Source organism: Ruditapes philippinarum, unplaced genomic scaffold (genome assembly GCF_026571515.1).
Source record: "Ruditapes philippinarum isolate M1 unplaced genomic scaffold, ASM2657151v2 ctg429_1_1_1_1, whole genome shotgun sequence".
Taxonomy (NCBI): Eukaryota; Metazoa; Mollusca; class Bivalvia; order Venerida; family Veneridae; genus Ruditapes; species Ruditapes philippinarum.
Genome location: NW_026855416.1, coordinates 179,902 through 200,060, shown reverse-complemented (window position 1 = coordinate 200,060; position 20,159 = coordinate 179,902). Strand labels below are relative to the sequence as shown.

The window sequence follows — 20,159 nt, the reverse complement described above, 5'->3', positions numbered from 1 at the left end:
AAAAATAAACACTGCAAACAAAAATGGTAAATGTAAACTGTCTGAGCAAAATATTAGTTCTATATGTAAAACTTTCTTTAGATAAACAATAAACGTGGTCTCTTAGATATTTAATAGATTTCTTCAGTATTTTCTTTTGTTAAATTCCGCTTTTTTCAGAACATTCTAAAACTAAGTATCAATTCTTTCCAAGCTACGATTTTCAAATATACTTAATTTTCCTAAAGAGCAACGCCTCTTAGTAATGCAACAACCAAAGTATCTGTCTTCAAAAGGGCGTAGCTCTACAGAAGTGTTTTAGTATTTTTATGTTTTATCGGCTAGTGAACATATCCAAAACATCTCAGTTAAGCAATCTTTAGTATTAAATTGTTGTTTGAAATATAAAACTAATTAGTGCTAAGACAAGAGTTAAATTAAATCAAATTAAACAACAACAATATATTTCACTAGTGTCGGTGATTTGTTACATACCTGGTAGTTATAGTGTGTATTTAGAGTAGAGGAGGAGTAGTTGTGACCAGATTGTAGAGTTCCAGCTACGGGCAAATCATAGTCGGGGATATTGTCTCCACCACCCGCTGACATAAACCGGCTGTATGATAGAAAAAACATAGTTATGATGTTATTTGTAATTAAGATTTTTGATATGTTATATGCCTAGAATAAACAGTTATATAAACTCATATATAACCAAAAGAATAAGGGAGTGACTTGTCAAATGCTATAGCTTATATATAACCCGGACAGTAAGGGAGTGACTTGTTTTATGCCTAAAAAATGGTTATAACTCATATAATTATAACCAAAGAAGTAAGAAAGTAACTTGTTATATGCCTCGAAAAATGGTTATAACTCAAATATAGCCAAAAGAGAAAGTGAGTTACTTTCTATATGCCTTAAATAAACGGTTATTACTCATATATGCCCAAACGATTTAAAGTAGTGACTTGTTATTTGCCTTGAATAAGCGGTTATAAGTTTATATAACCCTGACGGTAAGGGAGTGACGTTTATATGCCTAGAATTAACATGCCCTTTAAGATTGGATAAATTCATGACTTCATTAGAATGAATATGTGGATTTCCTTGTTTATTAGTATCTTTATTATTAACATTGAAACATTGAGCCGAAATTTGGCTCAAAAACTGAAACAAAAGTTCATTTAAAACGGTAAACCCACCTGTCCATAGTTCCGCCCGCTGAACTTCCGTAGCTCTGCATTGTATTGGACTGGTAACCGGCCGAGTAGCCTGTGGAAGAGGAACCAAGATGAGCTCGTTTCGTAGTAGGGGAGCCAATAGCCGTGCCTTTATTAGAGAATGTGCCTAAAACACATTAACAGTTAGTAGAAGAAAAAAGCGAGGGAGAGAAACCGAGAAAATAAACAAAAGGGGATAGTCATTGCATAGCATGATACGTTCAATCATTCACCAATTTTGTTTTTCATTCTGATGTCAAGTTCTCATCAATTTACGATATTATGTCAAGTAAACATTTCGTAAACAGTCGGACATCTTCGTCTTTTTCATATTTGCATTGACGACGCTCGGCAACAGAAATCGTATTACTTAATATTCAAACTACGCGAAATGACATTGCAACATAATGTCCGTCGTTTCGTATTACCAAAATGTCAATTTGCATTGTCGCTATGTCACTTCGTATTAACCGCTGTCTCCAAATTTTTAATATGGCGGACGACAATGTAAATGGAATCATAAGACACCGTAGACTTTTTTATCTAGCCGTTTTGCTAACGTTTCATGTACACGAGACGCTTGAAATACATTAAAAGTGCAAAAATTCAAACATTTCATTGATGAAGATTGAAATTATTTACAAATCAACGATACGGTTTCTATTGAAACTTACATGTAATAGGTCTTTCAGTTTAACAAAACCATCTACTTAAATGAAATAGGCCAATAACGAAAAACCGTAACAAATGTTAAGGTCAATGACGAAAAACTTGTCAAATTAGTATTAAATTAGTGTATTTTTGTTCAATGAAACTTCAATCTTCATCATTGATTCTTGATTTGAAAATAAGTAATTCAGTGAAAGTCAAGACATACATATAAATATATGAAAATAAAAAAAGGAGAAATTGTTATCATCATTAGAAAATCAAACATTCATGTTATAGCTTTGTATAAAAACCCAGTAAAACTTTTGTTAGAAAATCATGCCAAATAGTAAACAAAAAGCAAGATGGTGTAAAAAGGAGAGGGTACACTGCAAAATATCAAAGTACAGTTTGAAATATACTGTTCACCTTGACGGAAAAGACACGAAAAGGAAAAGACACGAAAACCGTAGCATACCCTTAGCACACTTTTTTTTAGTGAAAAACATTTTTAAAAGAAATGAATAATAATTAATGGAAGAAGACTAAAATGCTAAATAAATTTAAAATATCATATATCTTCTGTGAGATATTTTGTTAAAGTTATGCATAGACCCAGAAATATTACGTTCAAAATGGCAACTTTACTCAATTTAAACTCGTACATGGAATTAATTTCTTTATCGTTCATTTGAAACAAATGTACAACTTAAATAAACAAAGAAATGTCGTCTGCAAGATTAACATTATAGATGATAATTTGGTGAATGCTCTTACTGTGCAAGAAAAAATCTTGAATGTTAACTCGTGTCATAACACTTTAAATGAATATGCATCAATCAGAGCTCTACTGTTAACCTTTTGCATGCTGGGAAAATTGACGTCTGCTAAAAATATCGTCTGCTAAAAATTAAAATTAAAGTATGACTGCGAAACAGCTTGGTTCCAGTTCAGACGTTGAGGTACTTGGCATCTGGTCCGATACCAAATTGTTTGCATACCTTATGACTGACGTCATCGCTCCCAGCAGGCGAAGTGTAAACAGCTGTTTGTTTATGCTGAAAATTTACATCATTGAGGAGGAACAACATTACTTTTGTTCTGTTTTTTTTTTACTTTTTATACAAATAAAATACCTGTTGCCCTAAGAGTTGATGAGTCAATAGCGTCGACATGAGATCCTGCCATACCGGCCCCGGCACCGCCCGCACTACCACCGCCGCCGCCACCACCTACCGCGGTTGATGTAGACTGGAAATATGACGTGTACGTAGAACTGCCGCCGCCGCCGCCGCCACCACCGCCTGAATATTATATATAAATGTTAACTCTTGACATATATTTATACGAGTCTAAAGAAAAAAAACGGTTTTAAAATATATCAGAATTTTTTTTCACAGTTGTGCCTGTCCACACGATTATGTGCATATGGACAACCGAAATCTATTCAAAGAATAAGCGTATATACATTAATATCTCTTCACATACATGTTATATCTTATGTTTGTTCTTTTTCAGTTACACTGACACTGTTAAGACACGTGACAACATTCTAGCTTTTACAAAGGGAAGTAAACCCCCGGATATTCAGATATGGACCAACAACGGTGTTGTGCCTGCGATAACATGTAAGTAAACTTTGTTTCAGACATAAATTGTAAATGTGAAATAATGTGTAACAAACATAAATGTTTAAATATGAAATATATGAAACTTCTTGTATCATATCTAAAGGTTTAAATGTGAAAATATATTGTATCATACATAAATGTTGTAAATGTGAAATGCCTTATATAAGACATAAAATTGTAAAATGTAAAATGGTGTATTATATCAACATAAAGGTGTAAACGTGAATTTGTTTGTATCATACATAAAGGTGTAAACGTGAAATTTGTAACCAACATAAAAGTGTAAATGCTAGAATCAGACATAAACTTAACGTGTAAATGTGAAATGTGGTGTAAAAGACATAAAAGAAAATATTTGAAACGTATAATCAGACATAATGGTGTAAATGTATAGCTATATTGAAATAATTAGACATGAATTATATTGAACATTAACATGTCAATGTCGACTGTTATGTATCTGATATAAGGCATAAATGTGAAATATCTTATATCAGACATTTAAGTTTTAATGTGAAATACAAGTATATTTTACAACAGACATAAAATTGTTTATTTGAACTGTCTTATATTTGACATAAAATTGTTTATATAAAATGTCTTATATAAGACATAAAAGTGAAACATCTGCTACAAAATACTTGACAATAAGATAATAAATATCAAAGTTATACTTACCAGCGGCTGATCCATTAACAACAGTGACCTTAGTTGCTCCGGCACCTGCACCCCCACCACCGCCACCGCCTGCACTAGCTGCTTGAACCGCGCCGAGGTTTGAAGTGGCTCTTGGGGCCGAGATGCTCATGCCCGAGCTTCCACCACCGGCGGCTCCCGCGCCGGGACTCATTATTGCCGGTACCCCGGGTTTAAGTTTATAAAGAGCCCACATCAGACTTGTGAGAAAAGCCATGGTACCTTAAAATAAACCAGAAAGACTGTTCTTAAACAATACTAGCCTTTCACTATGCATAATTTTGACTATACCCTGTACTATCAATTCCATTCCAGTCTACCTAGTTAAATTCAATCACAGTTGGCTATAACGGTCTACCTAATTAAATTTAATCACATTTCGTTTAACCAATAGTTAAATTTAATCACATTTTGTTTCTTAAACCAATCTATCAACTGAAATTCAACCACGTTTCTTTGAAACGGTCAGCCTAGTTAAATTCAATCACATTTCGTTGAAACGGTCCACCTTGTTAAATTCAGTCGCATTTCGTTGAAACAGTCTCCCTAGTTAAATTCAGCCAGATTTAATAGAAACGGTCTACATAGTAAAATTCAGTCACATTTTGTCACATATTTTAACAATATTTTAACGAGAAAAGCACCCTTCCTATTTAATTAAAAAACAGGTACAAGCATACAACAAACTCACCAAGTACAGTTCCCACGACAGCTCCAGCGCGAGCACCGCCCGCCATCGCTGGTGAAGCTGGACCAACCATGGACGATGCCAAGGGTACGGGTTCACCGGGTACGTTAATAGCTACTCCGCCGATAGGGGTAAGACTCCCGCCTGGACCGCCAACCCCAATAACATCGCCAGCTCCTGGGTTCGAGCTTCCACCAATGCCTGGTCCAATCACACCACCACCACCAATATTCTTGGGGAGTGGCTCACCAACCGGGATAAATATTTCTGGGGGAGCCGCTGTAGTAGGTCCACTACAAAAAAATAAGTATGGTTTTGTGAAAAAATAATATCTCAAATAACCAGTTATTTTATTTAGTCGTAAAGATTGAAATACAGTAAAAACTCTGAAAACCGGACACTGAAAACCAGATACAGATAAATAGCCCTGGATATTTTAGTAAAACAAAAAAATGCAAACGAATTTTTGACATACTGGAATCGTTAGAGATACTCAAAAGGTACCATAGACGACATTTCTTCCTGAAATAACAATTCAGGCATGTCAGACTGGATTTTCTTGTGTCTGCACCGGTATTTGAAAACAGCCTGTTAATGACCATAGGAACTCGAGAACGGGACCGCAGATTGCGGCGCATATTTTCGATCGTGTAACGGTTTTTAAAAACGTTTCTGCTACGTCTAAATATCTTTTAGTATTATCCGAGTATATGGCCTCAAAAAATATGTTATCAATTGAACCCAATCTGTCTCTTTTAAAACTGGTCAAATTTTACGGTATTATAAAAAAAGACAAGGAGTGACATCCGCCATTCGCCGCAACGTTTTCGGCATGAGTTTTTCCCCTTTGGCTACAATTGATTACTATTTTATCAGAATTTTGTTCCCGTTATTTTTGTAAACTATCAGGTATCGTCCGCATATAATGTTCACGGTTTATTGTTTACATGTATAGGCGGCATTATAACGGGCGTATTTGTGTTTTGATTTGTTAGCATGGAAGAAACAGACACTTTAGTAATATGGTCCAACTGATTTTGCCTAACTGAATAAAGGAATATTAAAACATGATCCATAGATAAATATTTTAGGCACTCATCTGGTATTCATTACTAGAAAAATTAAAACAAAAATCAAACATATCAAGGGGGATAACTTACGCCGAACGTTGCGGTAAATGGCGGATGTCACTCCTTTTCTTTTTTCAATATACCATAAATTTGACTGATTTTTAAATTAGCAGATTATATCAAATTGAGATTAGATAATTAAAGACCACCTGCTTGAATAATATGAAAAGATATTCAAAGGTCGGACAAACAATATGTATAGCCGGTACGGATTCGGATTTATGCGCCGCAATATGCGGTCCTGTTCCATAGTTCCTATGTTAATGACGTCATTATCTCAACTTAATAAATAGTGCTAAATATTTTTTCGATGAGCTATGTTTTATAGAATTTAATACATAGTATGCAGGAAAAAGATCCGAACACTGGCTGCTGTCAAATACGGGAATATCCGACTCTCTGGTAACTGTCTGCTAAAACTCGGCAGAGCTAAGTATTGTTGGCAGAGCTAAGTATCGTTACCGCCTTATACAGTTACCCGCAAGCACGATACTGCGGTCTGTTCAAGCAGCCTGAAAAAATAGTTTAATGATACTAACCCTCCAGCCACTAGTAGGAAAGGTTTGGTCAACACAACGTCTCCACGCAGTCTTGCAAGTTTCCCGTGTAAAAACGTTCCTGTGTTCAGCATATCAAACCATCTGTGACCGTTGTAGTAAGCTCCGCCCATTATACCATAGAAATTACTGGACAGAGCTCCGCCCTCTCCTAACTTACCACCTAACATAACTCTGTATACTTTGTTAAATAACGTTGCAACACCTGAAATGTAACATATAGCTTATAAATATAAGGCATTCTGGAACATAATATAAAGCTGTACATATATCGTAACACACTGAATTATATCTAGCTCCTGGAACATATATACAGCTCTATCAGCCCAATAGACAGGGATATGTATACATTATATATAGCTCCAAAACCAAAATAGAATGGGACATATTAAGCCCTTATACTAAAATACAATGTAGCTCTAACACAAATATAAACCGGAACATATATATAGCTCTAACACCGAAATTGATCGGAACATATATAACATTGACCCCAAAAACGTGCAGTTAAAAATGTAGATTTCACGAATATTTAGGCCTCATCAGTTTTTTTTGTTGCCATTGACCAATATTGTATATATTCTGGTTCAAACACTCCGTATCCCAATCGTCTATCTTCTTTTACATTTTTAATCAAATAAAAAGAGGCAATCAATTAGGGTATGACCATAACCCATTCTATTGAAAACATGAATTCTTGTTAATCTATACTTGCTGTGTATGTATATGCAAAAATAATTCTGTAGGGTCATTATGGGATGGTTTCCCGACCCATACTGATTATTTGAACGGGGAAAATAAATGGGGTCAGCCTTATTGTTGGGGCCGGAAAAAATAATGAATCATTACTAAAATCTTTTAACCAGGATAAAAAAAACACAAGAAATGACTGGATACCTGAATGGGATATCATCTGTACAGGCAAACTGTCCACTTGCAGCGTGCTGTTACGTCCGGTGCGAATGTACCTGACCACGTGGTAGTCACCGTCACTAAACTTTCTGGCGTTTTCTGTCATGCTGATCAAACCACTTCCGGTGTTGGACTCGGCAATTATATAACCATTTTCCTACAATTTAATGAGCTGGTGATATAAGCATAAATCATTGTTTACATTATTTGTCGATTTTCATTGGATAATTATGACGTTTACGTTATCTTTTAAATACTGCTCATAGGTCACGTCGGTTTTTATTTGACACTTATTGCATTTTTATTATCTTCAAAATACTAATCGTTTTTAACCTCGATTTTCATTGGACAATTATGACGTTTATATTTTTTATACCGCACGTTTGTAACGTTTTTTTATTGGATTGGATAATACACTTTGAAATAATTTATAAGCATGGATTCTGCAAATTTATGAATTAATTTCTATTTTGAAGTATGGAACTAAAAAAAACGTTCTTCAGACTTTTTGACTGGCTATATGGCCATAGTCTTCAACTATTCAAATTTGGCCATATAAGCTTGTCAAAAAATTGACTATTTTTACATGTATGATGTATCTTTGTCATAAGATCTTAAGTTAATAAAAACTTTGAATAATAACTTCTTTAACTTCGTGGAACAAGAACTTTTATCTAAATAGTCACATTTCTTTCTAGTCAAATTTATTCAAGGGACGCAACTTATATTGTCGCAACAGATAAAATTGAATAGTAGGTGTTGTTTCCCTTTAACAACTAAGTATTCTAAGCATCATATTTTTCATTTCTTACCAGCCTTATTTCAATGAACTCCTTTGAGTCGAGACTATTTTCAATTCTGTAAAGCACTCCATTTTCCTCCCTAGTCATAAAGCCAAACGCTATGGTGTCCTCATTTGAATCGGCCTGTTTCTCGAAGGGATATTCGTATATAACAATGCCTTTACCACTATTTTTACCAAAATAATATCCAACTGGCCCTGAAATGAAAGGAACGCTTGATTAATCAAGTTATTATCCCTTATCCTGCTAAATTTGTTTAATGGATTTGCCCTGTTTTAAAATTTAGAAGAGTCCATTCAGATTTAAGGGATTTTAATATCAAGAAACAAAAATTGAGCTAAAAAACAGTATAGTGCCGGGTCAAACAGCACGAATTTGCAGGCTCTATGCTAATTTCCTTTAATACGAAAGGTCTATTAACCAAAAGGTACCAAGACCTTTTGATAAATCAGTTTAAAACAACATATCAAGTGTACCGAGGTTTTTTCGGGTTTTTTTGTAGACTGTAGACTCTTATCATTCGGTCAGTGACTTAAATACTTGGCTGATGACCAGAGCTCAGTCACCAGTTTTTTCCAAAAGCTAGCTGGACAACTTCCTCACATAAAATAATCCAAAGTCCCTGTCGTATTCTTACCCACAGCGGTAAGGGGCACAAAACAATTACCAGTTGAGATAAAGTTTTGTTAAATTTGTATCAAGTAAATTCTTAAAAGATGTGAATTAAAAAAAATTACTATTAGAATATATTCAATTTTGGGAATAAGTGTGTGAGTTATGAAAAATAATTCTTAAGCATATAATGCTGTGGAAAAGACCCAAGGGAGGTAATTCATGCTAAACCAGTAGATACTTACAGTCTGTACACGGTATACCGACATATCCCGTCATGTTACAGTTACACCAGTAGTCATTGATACCTGGCATACAAACTCCTGTACCACAAGCATTTGGTGCGCATGTCATTGCTAAATCTACAATAAGGAAAAAACATCGTTTGTTAACTTACAATAAATGTGTTCTTTTTATGCCCGCAATACTTAGGGAGTGGAGACATAGAGATTTGGTCATTGTCCGTCCGCCCCGCTGTCAGCCCGTATACTGACAAAACATTGGAATGCTAGACAACCGTGTTTTATTAACATTTTTTTGTTTCTAACTTAAAACAATCATTGTCATATTTCTATGTCTCTATTTATCATATTTTTTCAATATGTGTCATAAATCCATACCACATTACTTTAATACAGGCATTCTCTAATAGTTTGCCGCAATACTTAATATATTACAGCGACATTTAAGCCTATTCAAGGGTGGTAAGTGAACAGACGAAATTCAAAATAAGTTTACATTTTGCCATAGTTACTCTCAATTTTATAATTTTCTTTGCATAAATGATCATTACTCACATGACACTCGAAAACTTCTATAAATATTCATTCAAATATAACTGCAACGTTCAATTTATAAAAAGAGTGGGAGCAGTCTTTTTTATATTTTAGGCATATTTACATTTCATCGTAACCAATTCCAATTTCAACTGTTAGACGATTATCATTAAAGCAGGCAATCTTTTGAAATGCATGATAAATACATTACAACTTGGTAATGAAAAAATGAGCATAATGTCACTTTAAAATTTTTAACAATGACTTTTGAAGAAAAAAATATGTTGTTTTACTCCTGTATCGAATAAACGAGTTTTTTTTGGTTACCTGTACATCCATTTAGCACTTGTTGGCTATTACTAGCATAGCGTAGTAAATCCGGAACTTGTCCGTTCAGATCCATGGAGGCAAGGCAGCCTCTAAAACCTTTCCTAGATTCTATCAGCTTATCTATCTCTGGTCTGTTAAACATGGCAGACGGCATCCCTCCAATGTATAGATTCCTGAAATACAAACAAGTCAAGTGAAAAATTTGATTATTTAACACAAATTATTTACAAGTACACTCTCTCTAGCTACTTTTCAGTTTGAATGGTGCCGTCCAATATATTTTCGGTATTGGACACTGAGATTTCCAATATATCTATTATTGTACTGTTGAAAGTGTGTTACCTGTCATGGATAAAAGCCGTTATCGACAAAAATATCCGAATGATTCTCACTCATTCATTCATCATTATCTTTATTTCAAAGAAGAGGAGTTCTATCTGCATAGAAAATATCGTGATGCTAACATATGCATTTGTTAATTTTTAATAATCATATTCACTTTTCAAGTCAAATAAGTAAAATTATCATCATATGTTTCAGTTGAGGAAAACAATTTACTATATTTACGAGGTATGTATTCTATAAAATAACCGGTAAGATGCATTATGGGTAATTACAAACCCGCTTAAATCAAGTCGGCCATCTCCGTCACTTGTCGTTACGTCCATTCTTTCAGTATCAACCCTCAAAGAGAACTGTCCATTCTTCAATGAAACCATTACAGTGTGCCACATATTATCATTTAACATTCGAGTGGGAACCACAGTGAACTTATTCCTTCCGCCGAGGTTGTATGCTAATCGAACCTGTCCGTTACTCAATTCTATAGCTATGACGTCACTTCCTTCTCCGGTATGATACAGCATTAAACCATTGGACTCGCGAGTTTTGAATTTGAACATAATTTTCATGGTGCGGCTTTCGTACAGTGTAGGTAGCTGGAAGTATGTATCGCTGGTTGTGAGGGTAACGGGTTTATAAGTAAGTAAAGGAAGTTCATCATACGGGTATTTGATAATCCATTTTCCGTTTGGATTTTGGTTTTTGAGTTGACTGAACAGTTCTTGGTCGTTGTAGATAAAGTTTTGCATGTATCCGATATAGTCATTTGCTTTTAAAGATCCAGTGCTCCCAACGGCTCCAAACTTAATTCTGTCAATAAACAGTTTATAGTTTTCACCTCCGATAATTCCGACCATTTTTGGCTCGTCGTCAACCCAGACTTCAACATCGTCGGCACGTCGTCGGATGTACAACGTGTGCCAAAAGTAATCGTTCAGATTATTACCAGTGACAAAAGTCTGGAAAGAACATTTTAAATACAAATTATATGTAATTATTATCACCATCATCAACATCGTATTATACCATGAACAAATCAAACAAGATTTCTTGACCTAGATTTGGTTACAGCGCTGTAAATCCAAACAAAACAAACAAACAATTTTCGACTTCTTGCTCCTTTAGAAATGAAATTTCACCAATCATATAGCTTAATGATTTGTTTCTAACTTTTATCATTATGAGAAATAGATTGGTAATTCAAAATAACTGTATTATAAAAACAGTTCAAATTAGATGTAGCTATTATAAATATAGTTCAAATTAGCTCCAATAAATTGATTTAAAATTGTTGTCAGCAAAAACATATCTTATAATATAACAAAATATGTGAACAAGATTCAAACATGTTTCAAGGAGGTGACGACTCAGTAACAAGAACCAGTAGTAAGGAGCCCAGGCGGACCCCAAACAAAAACAGGACAAGGCTCAAGGCAGAGCATAGACAGGCCAATCACTAAAATGATAAATAATTTGTAATTGATAAGGTCTTGGAAGAAAACAAATAAATGTTTGAATAATGAAAGCAATGGAGGAGTTCATATTTAAAATTGGGTAAAAACTGCCTTCATATTTTGACATACCTTTGTTATGCCATCCACTTTCATGGTGACCCTGACCTTACCGCCCTCAAGCTGGGCTTGAATGAAATCGCCCCTAGTGTCTGCCTCTGTTCGGAAGAGTATTGTGTCGCTGAGTGGGGTAAGGAACCGGAAGGAGATATCGTTCGTGTGAGTTAGTTCCCGGTTAAGGAATGTGAACGTGGTCGCAAGTGTACCGTCCCAACCCGCAACAACAGCATCTAGAAGGCGATTATATAAAATATTGGTAGAATTGCAGATACCGTGTGTATCATTCATACAAAAATCACAATTATCCAATGAAAATCCACGTTACAAACATGCAGTACTATAAATAGGTATGTAAGTTTATATGAAAAGAACAGCCTTTATCGGCTAGAGCACGAGACTTGTAATCTCGATATTGTGGGTTCGATTCCAGGGCTGGCCAACTAAAAATACTAAAACAGTCTTTCGGATGAGACTTTAAATCGAGGCCCCGTGTATGAGTGCTCAAACACTTGGCATGCGTAAGAACCAGGAGAAGCTTCTGGAATTGGGACAATTTTCTGTATCTTGCACTATCCTCCAAAAATCTAAAATGACTAATACTCTTTTGGAGGACTCGCCCATATTGGCAACCAGTAGTAATCGCTTACCATCGTCACAATTTTGACCAGTGTAAGGTGTGTTGGCACAGTCACAGATGTAGTTATCCATCCGGTCTCTGCAGAAGCCGCTCACACAGGGCTGGGTTTGACACACCTGTCTCATCGATCGACAGCCCCTCTCCACGCCCACAACGCCGCTGATATACCGGTGTAAGTCAAATCCTATATAAAGATAACAATATATATATATACAATATATATATATATATAAACATGAAAACTTCCATCATTTGTAGACCTTCTTATGGATTTACAGACCAAAGTTAGCCAGTTGCAACCACAATACCCACTCCGAGGCCTAAGTGTTGCGGAATGCGGTAAAAATACAGATTTAGTACAGTAAGTTTGTTCCTGCATCCCCCCGTGTCAATGCCGAGATTTTGTTTTGGCGCCACACCAGCGTGAGATATGTACAACTCGAGCTGCTGGGGCAATAAGGGGAGACCTTATGACATGACTCTCCCCGCAGGACGGGACATTGTCAGGAGATTTGAAAATTCAAAGTTCTCGATATATCAGGTGGTTGGAACCGGGGTAACGATTGGCTGGTGCCTAACATGACGTCATCGTTATATAAAAATGACAGACAAATTCAATACACAGCAGGATGTATTTTCAAGTACTTTCCTCATAACGAGAAGTTAGCACTGGAATAGAAGACGTCTTAAATGTTTTATTTATGTAAAAAAAAAAGAAAAAAATGTTTTTGAATTTTAGTAAAATAAAAGCTTCTGGTTCGTTTAAGAATTCATGAATAATAAGGGACTGAAGAATGAATGACATTGAAAAAGTCAACGTTTGAATTCATTGAATAACATAACTACGGGAAATGTCTAATATATTTACCAATATCGTTGACTTTCAGAGCCTCTAAACAACCGCGGTAACCTTGTCTAGCGTACAACGGCCATGGTGCATTAGAAAAATCTTCATATCCGCCGACGTACAGTCGCCGGAAGTACATTTTCAGCATATTTTGACTGGAGACAGGTACACTAAAACGTCGTCCATCTACAGATAGGGTCATACGATTTCCAGCTACATTCATTACCACCTGAATTATATATAAATTATAAAGTTACAAATGCATTCATTTATAGCTATATAATTTGAAAATACATGTAGTCAAAATATGGACGAAGCTTAGGTAAACATTATCGTCATCATCATCATCCTCATCATCGTTATTGGTCAAAGTAACCCGTCTCCGTCGCTAAAAAACACTTTCAGCTGTTTCCAGTATATACCACTACTTCGCCGTGCTCACTGATGTTTTTTCTCCAAAGGAAAATCGGTTTGCTCGAAGAGAATGTTACAGTGGACATTTGTTAGTCCAAAGAATTTCCGGCAACGCTAGAAAGCAGACGTTTGTTTCTATCTTACAAATATCGAGGATAGTTCTTCTCGTTCATTTATTTTCTAAAATGATATACATAAATGTACATGTATTTTAAAGAATGTAAACTATAATTTGATCTAGGATGAATATTTAACTATATACAAGTATAGACATGTATTAGTATTTCGTAGTTTTTTTTTAACTCTTAGTAACTTAGCTATGACCAACCTCGTGCCATTCCCCGTCATCTACCCTGGTATCTGAAAACGGTTTCCTGCTTGTCAAACTACCCAGATCGTATACAAAAAAAAGTATTCCCATAAAAAGATTTCCTACGAAATGTAGGTCGTTTCCTTTAGCAATGGAAACAGACCAGTTTTTCCATGTTCCGGAAACCGGAAACTGAGAAAACCGCCATTGCCATGTAAAGGGGCGTTTGTAAGGGAAAACATGGAGGAACCGGATAAAAATGTAACGGGGGTTGGGCCTCTGAAATAAAACATGGTTTCTTTTTTAAAACCCTGAACTATGTAAATTTACGAAATGTTTCTGATTAATGATAACGTCATTAGTATTAGATAAAGGGGTGAGCATAATTTTTGAAACAAAAAAACAGCAAAATTGATTTGAAAACTAGCTTTTGTTGTTTTACGCGAATCTAACTCCTTGTTTTTCTAATTTGATTAATTTTAATTAACTTCCCTTTGAAACTTATCTTTGAAACATGCACTATCTCGCATGCACTAAATTTTTTCTTTTCATTTAAAAACTTACATTTTTTCGAAAACTATCTTTTGCTTAACCAACAGATTTTAACATAAATTATGATTTATAATTTGATAAAGACTGGAATATAAAATAAGATAATCATTTATTAGAATGGCTTGTGTGGCTGGGCAAAAGGGCTGGTAATAATTACAAAACTGTATTATAATAATAATAACACTTTGTTCCAAGTGGAAAACCTTTGTCTTGTTACTTACTGCGGGGGCTTGAGTTGTCGGCGGGGGTCTGGTAGTGCCCCAAATATATGAGCCATTGTTCCACCTGCCAGGGTCAATTATATCAATATCTCCAATGACGGAATTCTTGTCGACATACTGCAGGAAACTGATAACAAGCTGGTTAGAAGGACCCCTAATTTTCGTTGTCTCCACCTGGTGAAAATATAAAATACAAGTCAAAGTACTCAATTAGAATCTTTTATACATTTTTCTCTAAATTTGCTACAAAGATAAGCGGTGGCCTGAAATATTAACTGATAAAATTTCGCCTTTCACCGGCCAAAATGCAAATTAAACGACTTATTCTGCTAAATAAATCGACTTTTTATCCAATCATGAATGAAAATTGTAAGAATCGCCGAAAAAAAAACTGTATTTTTCAGCTTTCTGATCATGATTTCTGTCAAGTGTCTGGAAGTACTGGTTCAACACTCTAGTGAGTTAAGCCCACATAACACTTACATTTTGTCAAAACGTGGATGACGTCATCTACAAATTTTGACGTCATTTCCGTAAAAAAATCTTAATTTTACGACCTAGTTACTTACGTCAGTTATAGCACCGTCGAAGTTGGTGCGTGTAAGCCCGTCTGTGTCCACACTCGTCTTTGCTGTGCCCCCGAGATATATCTCCCCGCTACTCACAAACTGTACCTGGGCTCGTGTCGTCATCTCAGTTGAAAATTTGTTATCAACGTAAAACTTCAACTGGAAATATAGAGATTCAATTTTTTTACTGATAAAATGTTTATTTCAAATAAGAGTGGAACAAATTTAAATGGGATAACAGTTCTTTCCGGGGTCCCCATATCTTAATACATTTATTATCAAAATACTGGAAAATTTTCTAGCTATAACTTCTTCAGGTTATTAACGACACTCTTTGGGTACGTTCCTCACTATGTTATATTACGTCATTAATTACGTCATAAAAATATATTGCATGCAAAACTTACGTTTCTTCCATCTTTATCTACTCTTATGGAGTGAAAGGTGAAGTCGTTTAGAACGCGGGAATCCGGATGTCGGATGATCGCCTGTTGCGGAGATCCTCGGTTATCATTGTAGGTAAACACCAGGTAACCATCCTGGAAACATGAAATAACACGTGAAAAGTAAAATTTAATACTACATAGTACGACAATACTGCATTGAACTTCCTGTAGACGTATGGACTAAGAACTATATTATTATCATTACATAAGATTTGCAAAGAAAAAAACTATGCAGAGAAAGGGAAATAGACGTGAAAGGACCGCCTGGCCTAGGAAGTGTTTGGGCTGTTCTCCTGGTTTAATAAAGGGGAACACTCTTTAAATGAAATAAACCTCCTTATCAAACTAAGGTAAAATAAAACTCAATTGACATTCAAATTCTCTTAAAGAAAATCCTTAAGGTAAAATTTGCCTTCGGAACTTTATTTATAGCGTCCCTGACTTGTTTTCACTGTTCGGAAAAAACACTCTGCATTGAAATATGCTGCAGAACTGCACAGCAATTCTAATTTAAAAAAAAAAAACTTGAATCGTTTCTGTTTTCATTTTTAAAATCGTGTTAATAATTTGGCAACCTATTGTTTTTTTGTAACAAAAAAAAATACAAAAGAAAAATAAAAAATTCAAAAATATTTCGTGCGGTTTGCCAAAAAAATTACACTATAAAATATGAGACCAAAACGGGCATGTTTCCCACAACACAATTTTTTGGTGTTTAAGGAGTCTCGTATTTTTAATAACTTTAGTAGAATCGCTAAAAATTTTACATGTCCCCTTCCACTTTAAGGCTAAAAAGGTTTACTTTTTATGAACAAATTAATTGAATTTCCAGAAAACACAAATGCGCTTTGCTCAGCAACAAAAACACAAAAGTTCCGCGAGAGTAACATTCTTTAGCATTTTTTTAATTTCAAGTTCATCGCTTATAAATTGTATAGACAAACCATAAATCGGGATGAAAATAGAAAAAAATAGTAATTTAAGAAAGTAATTTTATAATGGGATTTCATTGAATTCCTTCTGGACATTTTCCTACCGTCCGTTGATAAATAAATTTTGACTGATTCCGAATAACCGGAAGTAGAGATTAATTGTATTTATCGCAACTTCTCGATGTCAAACCCAGGACAAGAATTATGAGCAATCGGCGAGCTGTTCCGAATGTAACTGTTAATAACAGCTTAACGATATCGCGCGCTACTGTAAAATCAAGGGAAATAATTTAATTAATATGACAATAAATCATCTAGAGTTGCTGCCCTTGGTTACCTTAAGTACTAAATGCATCTTCTGGCCATTAGTTCCTTTGAAAATCCAAAGCAGTCCATCCTTTTCCTGGGTGATGAACTCTAGTGCCAGTGTTTCTTTTTCTGTGGGTACCAGCATTTCAGATGTTAGTACGGTAAGGTCGTACCGAATAAAAGAAGACCCTCGGAATCGGATGATATTCGACGTGGAGTCAACGGTTGTCTTGAGAAGCCGGGTACCAATGTTGACATTTTGAGAATCTCCATTTTGCGGAAAACTTGTCACAAAAACTGAAAAGACAAAAGAAACCATTCGGTGAATAAGGTGCCAATAATACGTTTTGATTTTTAAGAAATCTAAAAATAAGATGTGGGTGCGCAGAACTATCACATAGGTAAAAATTGCTGAAATTCCTATAATTCGTGTAACATTTATTCTAATGATAACAGTATATTTTAATGACGACCTATTCTGTTTCGTCAATAATTGATCGATCAGAAACTGGGCCGTTGACCGAGGGACCGAGGTTTTTTTACAGACGTCAAGTATAACCTTTTGTTTATGATTCATTTAAATCATTTACCATTGAAACTAATATATCCTAGGACAAGTAAGGCGTTCATCAACCACTTGTTGCAATTTTGGCGTAATATTTGTGAAATCTTGTTGTAATATTGGTGTTATCTTTGGTGCAAAATTGGTTAAATCTTGATGTAATTCTGGTGTTATCGTAACTGCTATACCCGTGCACTTTTGATGCTATCTTTTGTGATATCTTAGTGTAATATTTGTGCAATCTTCATGTAAAAAATGGTGCAATCTTTGGTGACTTTTAGGTGTTATCTTTGGTGCAATTTTTGCACATAATCAAGTTATTCTTTTAATAGGGAAACATTATTGAATACCTATGCTACAACAATTTACCAATGTGTATTCATTTGAAGGAATTGTGTTGTGGTTGCATTGAGATTACATAAGTGTATTTCAGCATTTATCATTTTATCTCAAAATGCTCTGATTATAGTGCCTAGAAGTTCTGTGTTAGTGCCAAGTTGGAAAGAAGTCAAAAATGTTAACAGCCGGTTCTATACGAATAACTTATCATTCACAAGAATTAAACACAATGAGGTGTTCTTGCTGATTCATATAATATTGTTTAAGAACGTTTTAAGTAGTTACGGTAAAGAGTTGATACAGCGATTGTCATGATACATAGTTCTTATGCTTTCACCGAACCCATCCTCACAGAAAATTAAAAAATATGCTTCACCTAGATGTGAGGGATTGGGTGTACCGAGGGATTGCCTCATCAAAACGTTATGACAACAAATGTATCACTATCACTGTTGTTGTTGTTATTTTTGTTGTTATATATTATAGTTATGCTTCATTATTAGATGGTTTAATTTATTATTATTATTATTTTTGCACGGAGGGGGAGGGGGGTAGTAGTGTTGTTATTGAACGGTGTTGTTGTTGTTTTTGGGGTTTTTTTTGTTGTTGTTGTTGTTGCTACTGATGCTGCTGCTGTTGTTGTTGTTCTTCTTCTATTGTTTTGTTGTGTTTTTTTTGGGTTTTTTTAGTATTTTTGATGTTGTTTTGTTTGTTGTTGTTTTTTGTGGGTTTTTTTTTGTTGTTTTTTTTTGGGGGGGGGGGGGGGGGGCAAAGCATATTTTATTTGCAGCATAATATATAATACAGTAAACATGAAACTAAATGAGTTGTCAAATTATATCATCTGAATTCTGAGGGGAAAAAAGAAAGACTATGAAATAATGTTTTACAACAATATTTTCGTGATTTTATGTAAATTGGTCTATCATAAATTAGTACAACCATCTGTCACGTAATATATGTTTAATGATGTCATAATAACCCTCCAGAAATATGCAGTTGTAAGTGTGCGAGTATGAAAATTGACAACGTTTTGCCGCACCTAAATATCATTATAAAATGTAATATGGGCAAACTAATGTGTTTGATTACACATGCATCTGTCTCGACTATTTTATATTTTTTCGTCTGTAACAACCACATTTTCACGCTCTTTATCATGTTTGTTTTTTAATGATATATGTCGTCTGCTTGCATTGTTTACATTTAAATAATTATTATTGTAACAAAAAAAACTTGACTTGTCAAACTAATGCAACAGCCAATTGTGACCCGTCCCCTATCTCCGGGGAAGGGGATTATGGGGGAAGTAAGAGGAGGTATGACTTCTGTCCCCTGCACTGCCTTATCAGTGACGGGGTCGTTACTCTAAGTGCCTGAAAGGACGGATGAACCCACATTAAGCACAGAATACATACATACATAATCAGTGCGATGGTGATAGTAGTGAGAATATACAGAGGATTTTTACCCCAGGGCAATAAATGCCTTAACAAGGGTTTTGAAGAGTCAAAGTCCCCGATAATCCCCGGGCTGGTGCGAGGTTAGTTGCAGTAGACTGGAGCACAGTGGTATGATTTTCGGGTTTAAATCCCTATTCATTTTGTTTCATACCTTACATCTTTATCACCATAGTAACTATGACGGAACATTTATAAACCTGAAATACAGGTAGTTTACCAAGTTGACAAAACATTAAATTAAGTGTGGTTTGTATGTGACAACATGCACTCTATCATTCTGTATAATTGTTTGATGTATCTTCAAAAGCTCAACTTCTCATTAATGACAACGTCATTATTATCCGAAGTTTAACGGAACTGACCGAACTGTTTCGTGATAATCATTATCCGAAGTTTAACGGAACGGGTAAATAAATACATTGCAAATTATTATCTAAAACTTTACGGAACGGGCAGGTTGTTTCTGTAATATTAATTGATCTAAACTGATAAAATTGTCATCTCTATCAAATACAAAAGGTAAAACCTACAGAATGCATCAAGATATTGAAAATGGTGTCTTGAAAGGTCGCCAAACACGACCAAATGTCTTAACACGATGAAATGGCCTAACACGATCAAGAACGACTTACTCAACTAACATGACCAAATCGGCTAATA

At 35.0% G+C, this 20,159-nt stretch overlaps 1 protein-coding gene across 1 annotated transcript in view; it reads right to left on the bottom strand.

Annotated features, from left to right (window-relative positions):
• Positions 1-20,159, bottom strand: part of LOC132743203 (uncharacterized) — a 107,145-nt gene that overhangs the window by 9,278 nt on the left and 77,708 nt on the right. Inside the window, exons 18-36 of the mRNA XM_060731734.1 lie at positions 17,164-17,432; positions 15,856-15,987; positions 15,449-15,607; positions 14,880-15,053; positions 14,125-14,385; positions 13,404-13,611; positions 12,546-12,719; positions 11,911-12,128; positions 10,607-11,286; positions 9,983-10,158; positions 9,125-9,241; positions 8,277-8,464; positions 7,450-7,621; positions 6,535-6,757; positions 4,869-5,158; positions 4,160-4,399; positions 2,987-3,154; positions 1,185-1,329; positions 475-595 (exon numbers count right to left, since the gene is read on the bottom strand). Of these exons, the coding sequence (XP_060587717.1) occupies positions 475-595; positions 1,185-1,329; positions 2,987-3,154; positions 4,160-4,399; positions 4,869-5,158; positions 6,535-6,757; positions 7,450-7,621; positions 8,277-8,464; positions 9,125-9,241; positions 9,983-10,158; positions 10,607-11,286; positions 11,911-12,128; positions 12,546-12,719; positions 13,404-13,611; positions 14,125-14,385; positions 14,880-15,053; positions 15,449-15,607; positions 15,856-15,987; positions 17,164-17,432 (4,115 nt within the window). The remainder of the gene's footprint in view (positions 1-474; positions 596-1,184; positions 1,330-2,986; positions 3,155-4,159; positions 4,400-4,868; positions 5,159-6,534; positions 6,758-7,449; positions 7,622-8,276; positions 8,465-9,124; positions 9,242-9,982; positions 10,159-10,606; positions 11,287-11,910; positions 12,129-12,545; positions 12,720-13,403; positions 13,612-14,124; positions 14,386-14,879; positions 15,054-15,448; positions 15,608-15,855; positions 15,988-17,163; positions 17,433-20,159) is intronic.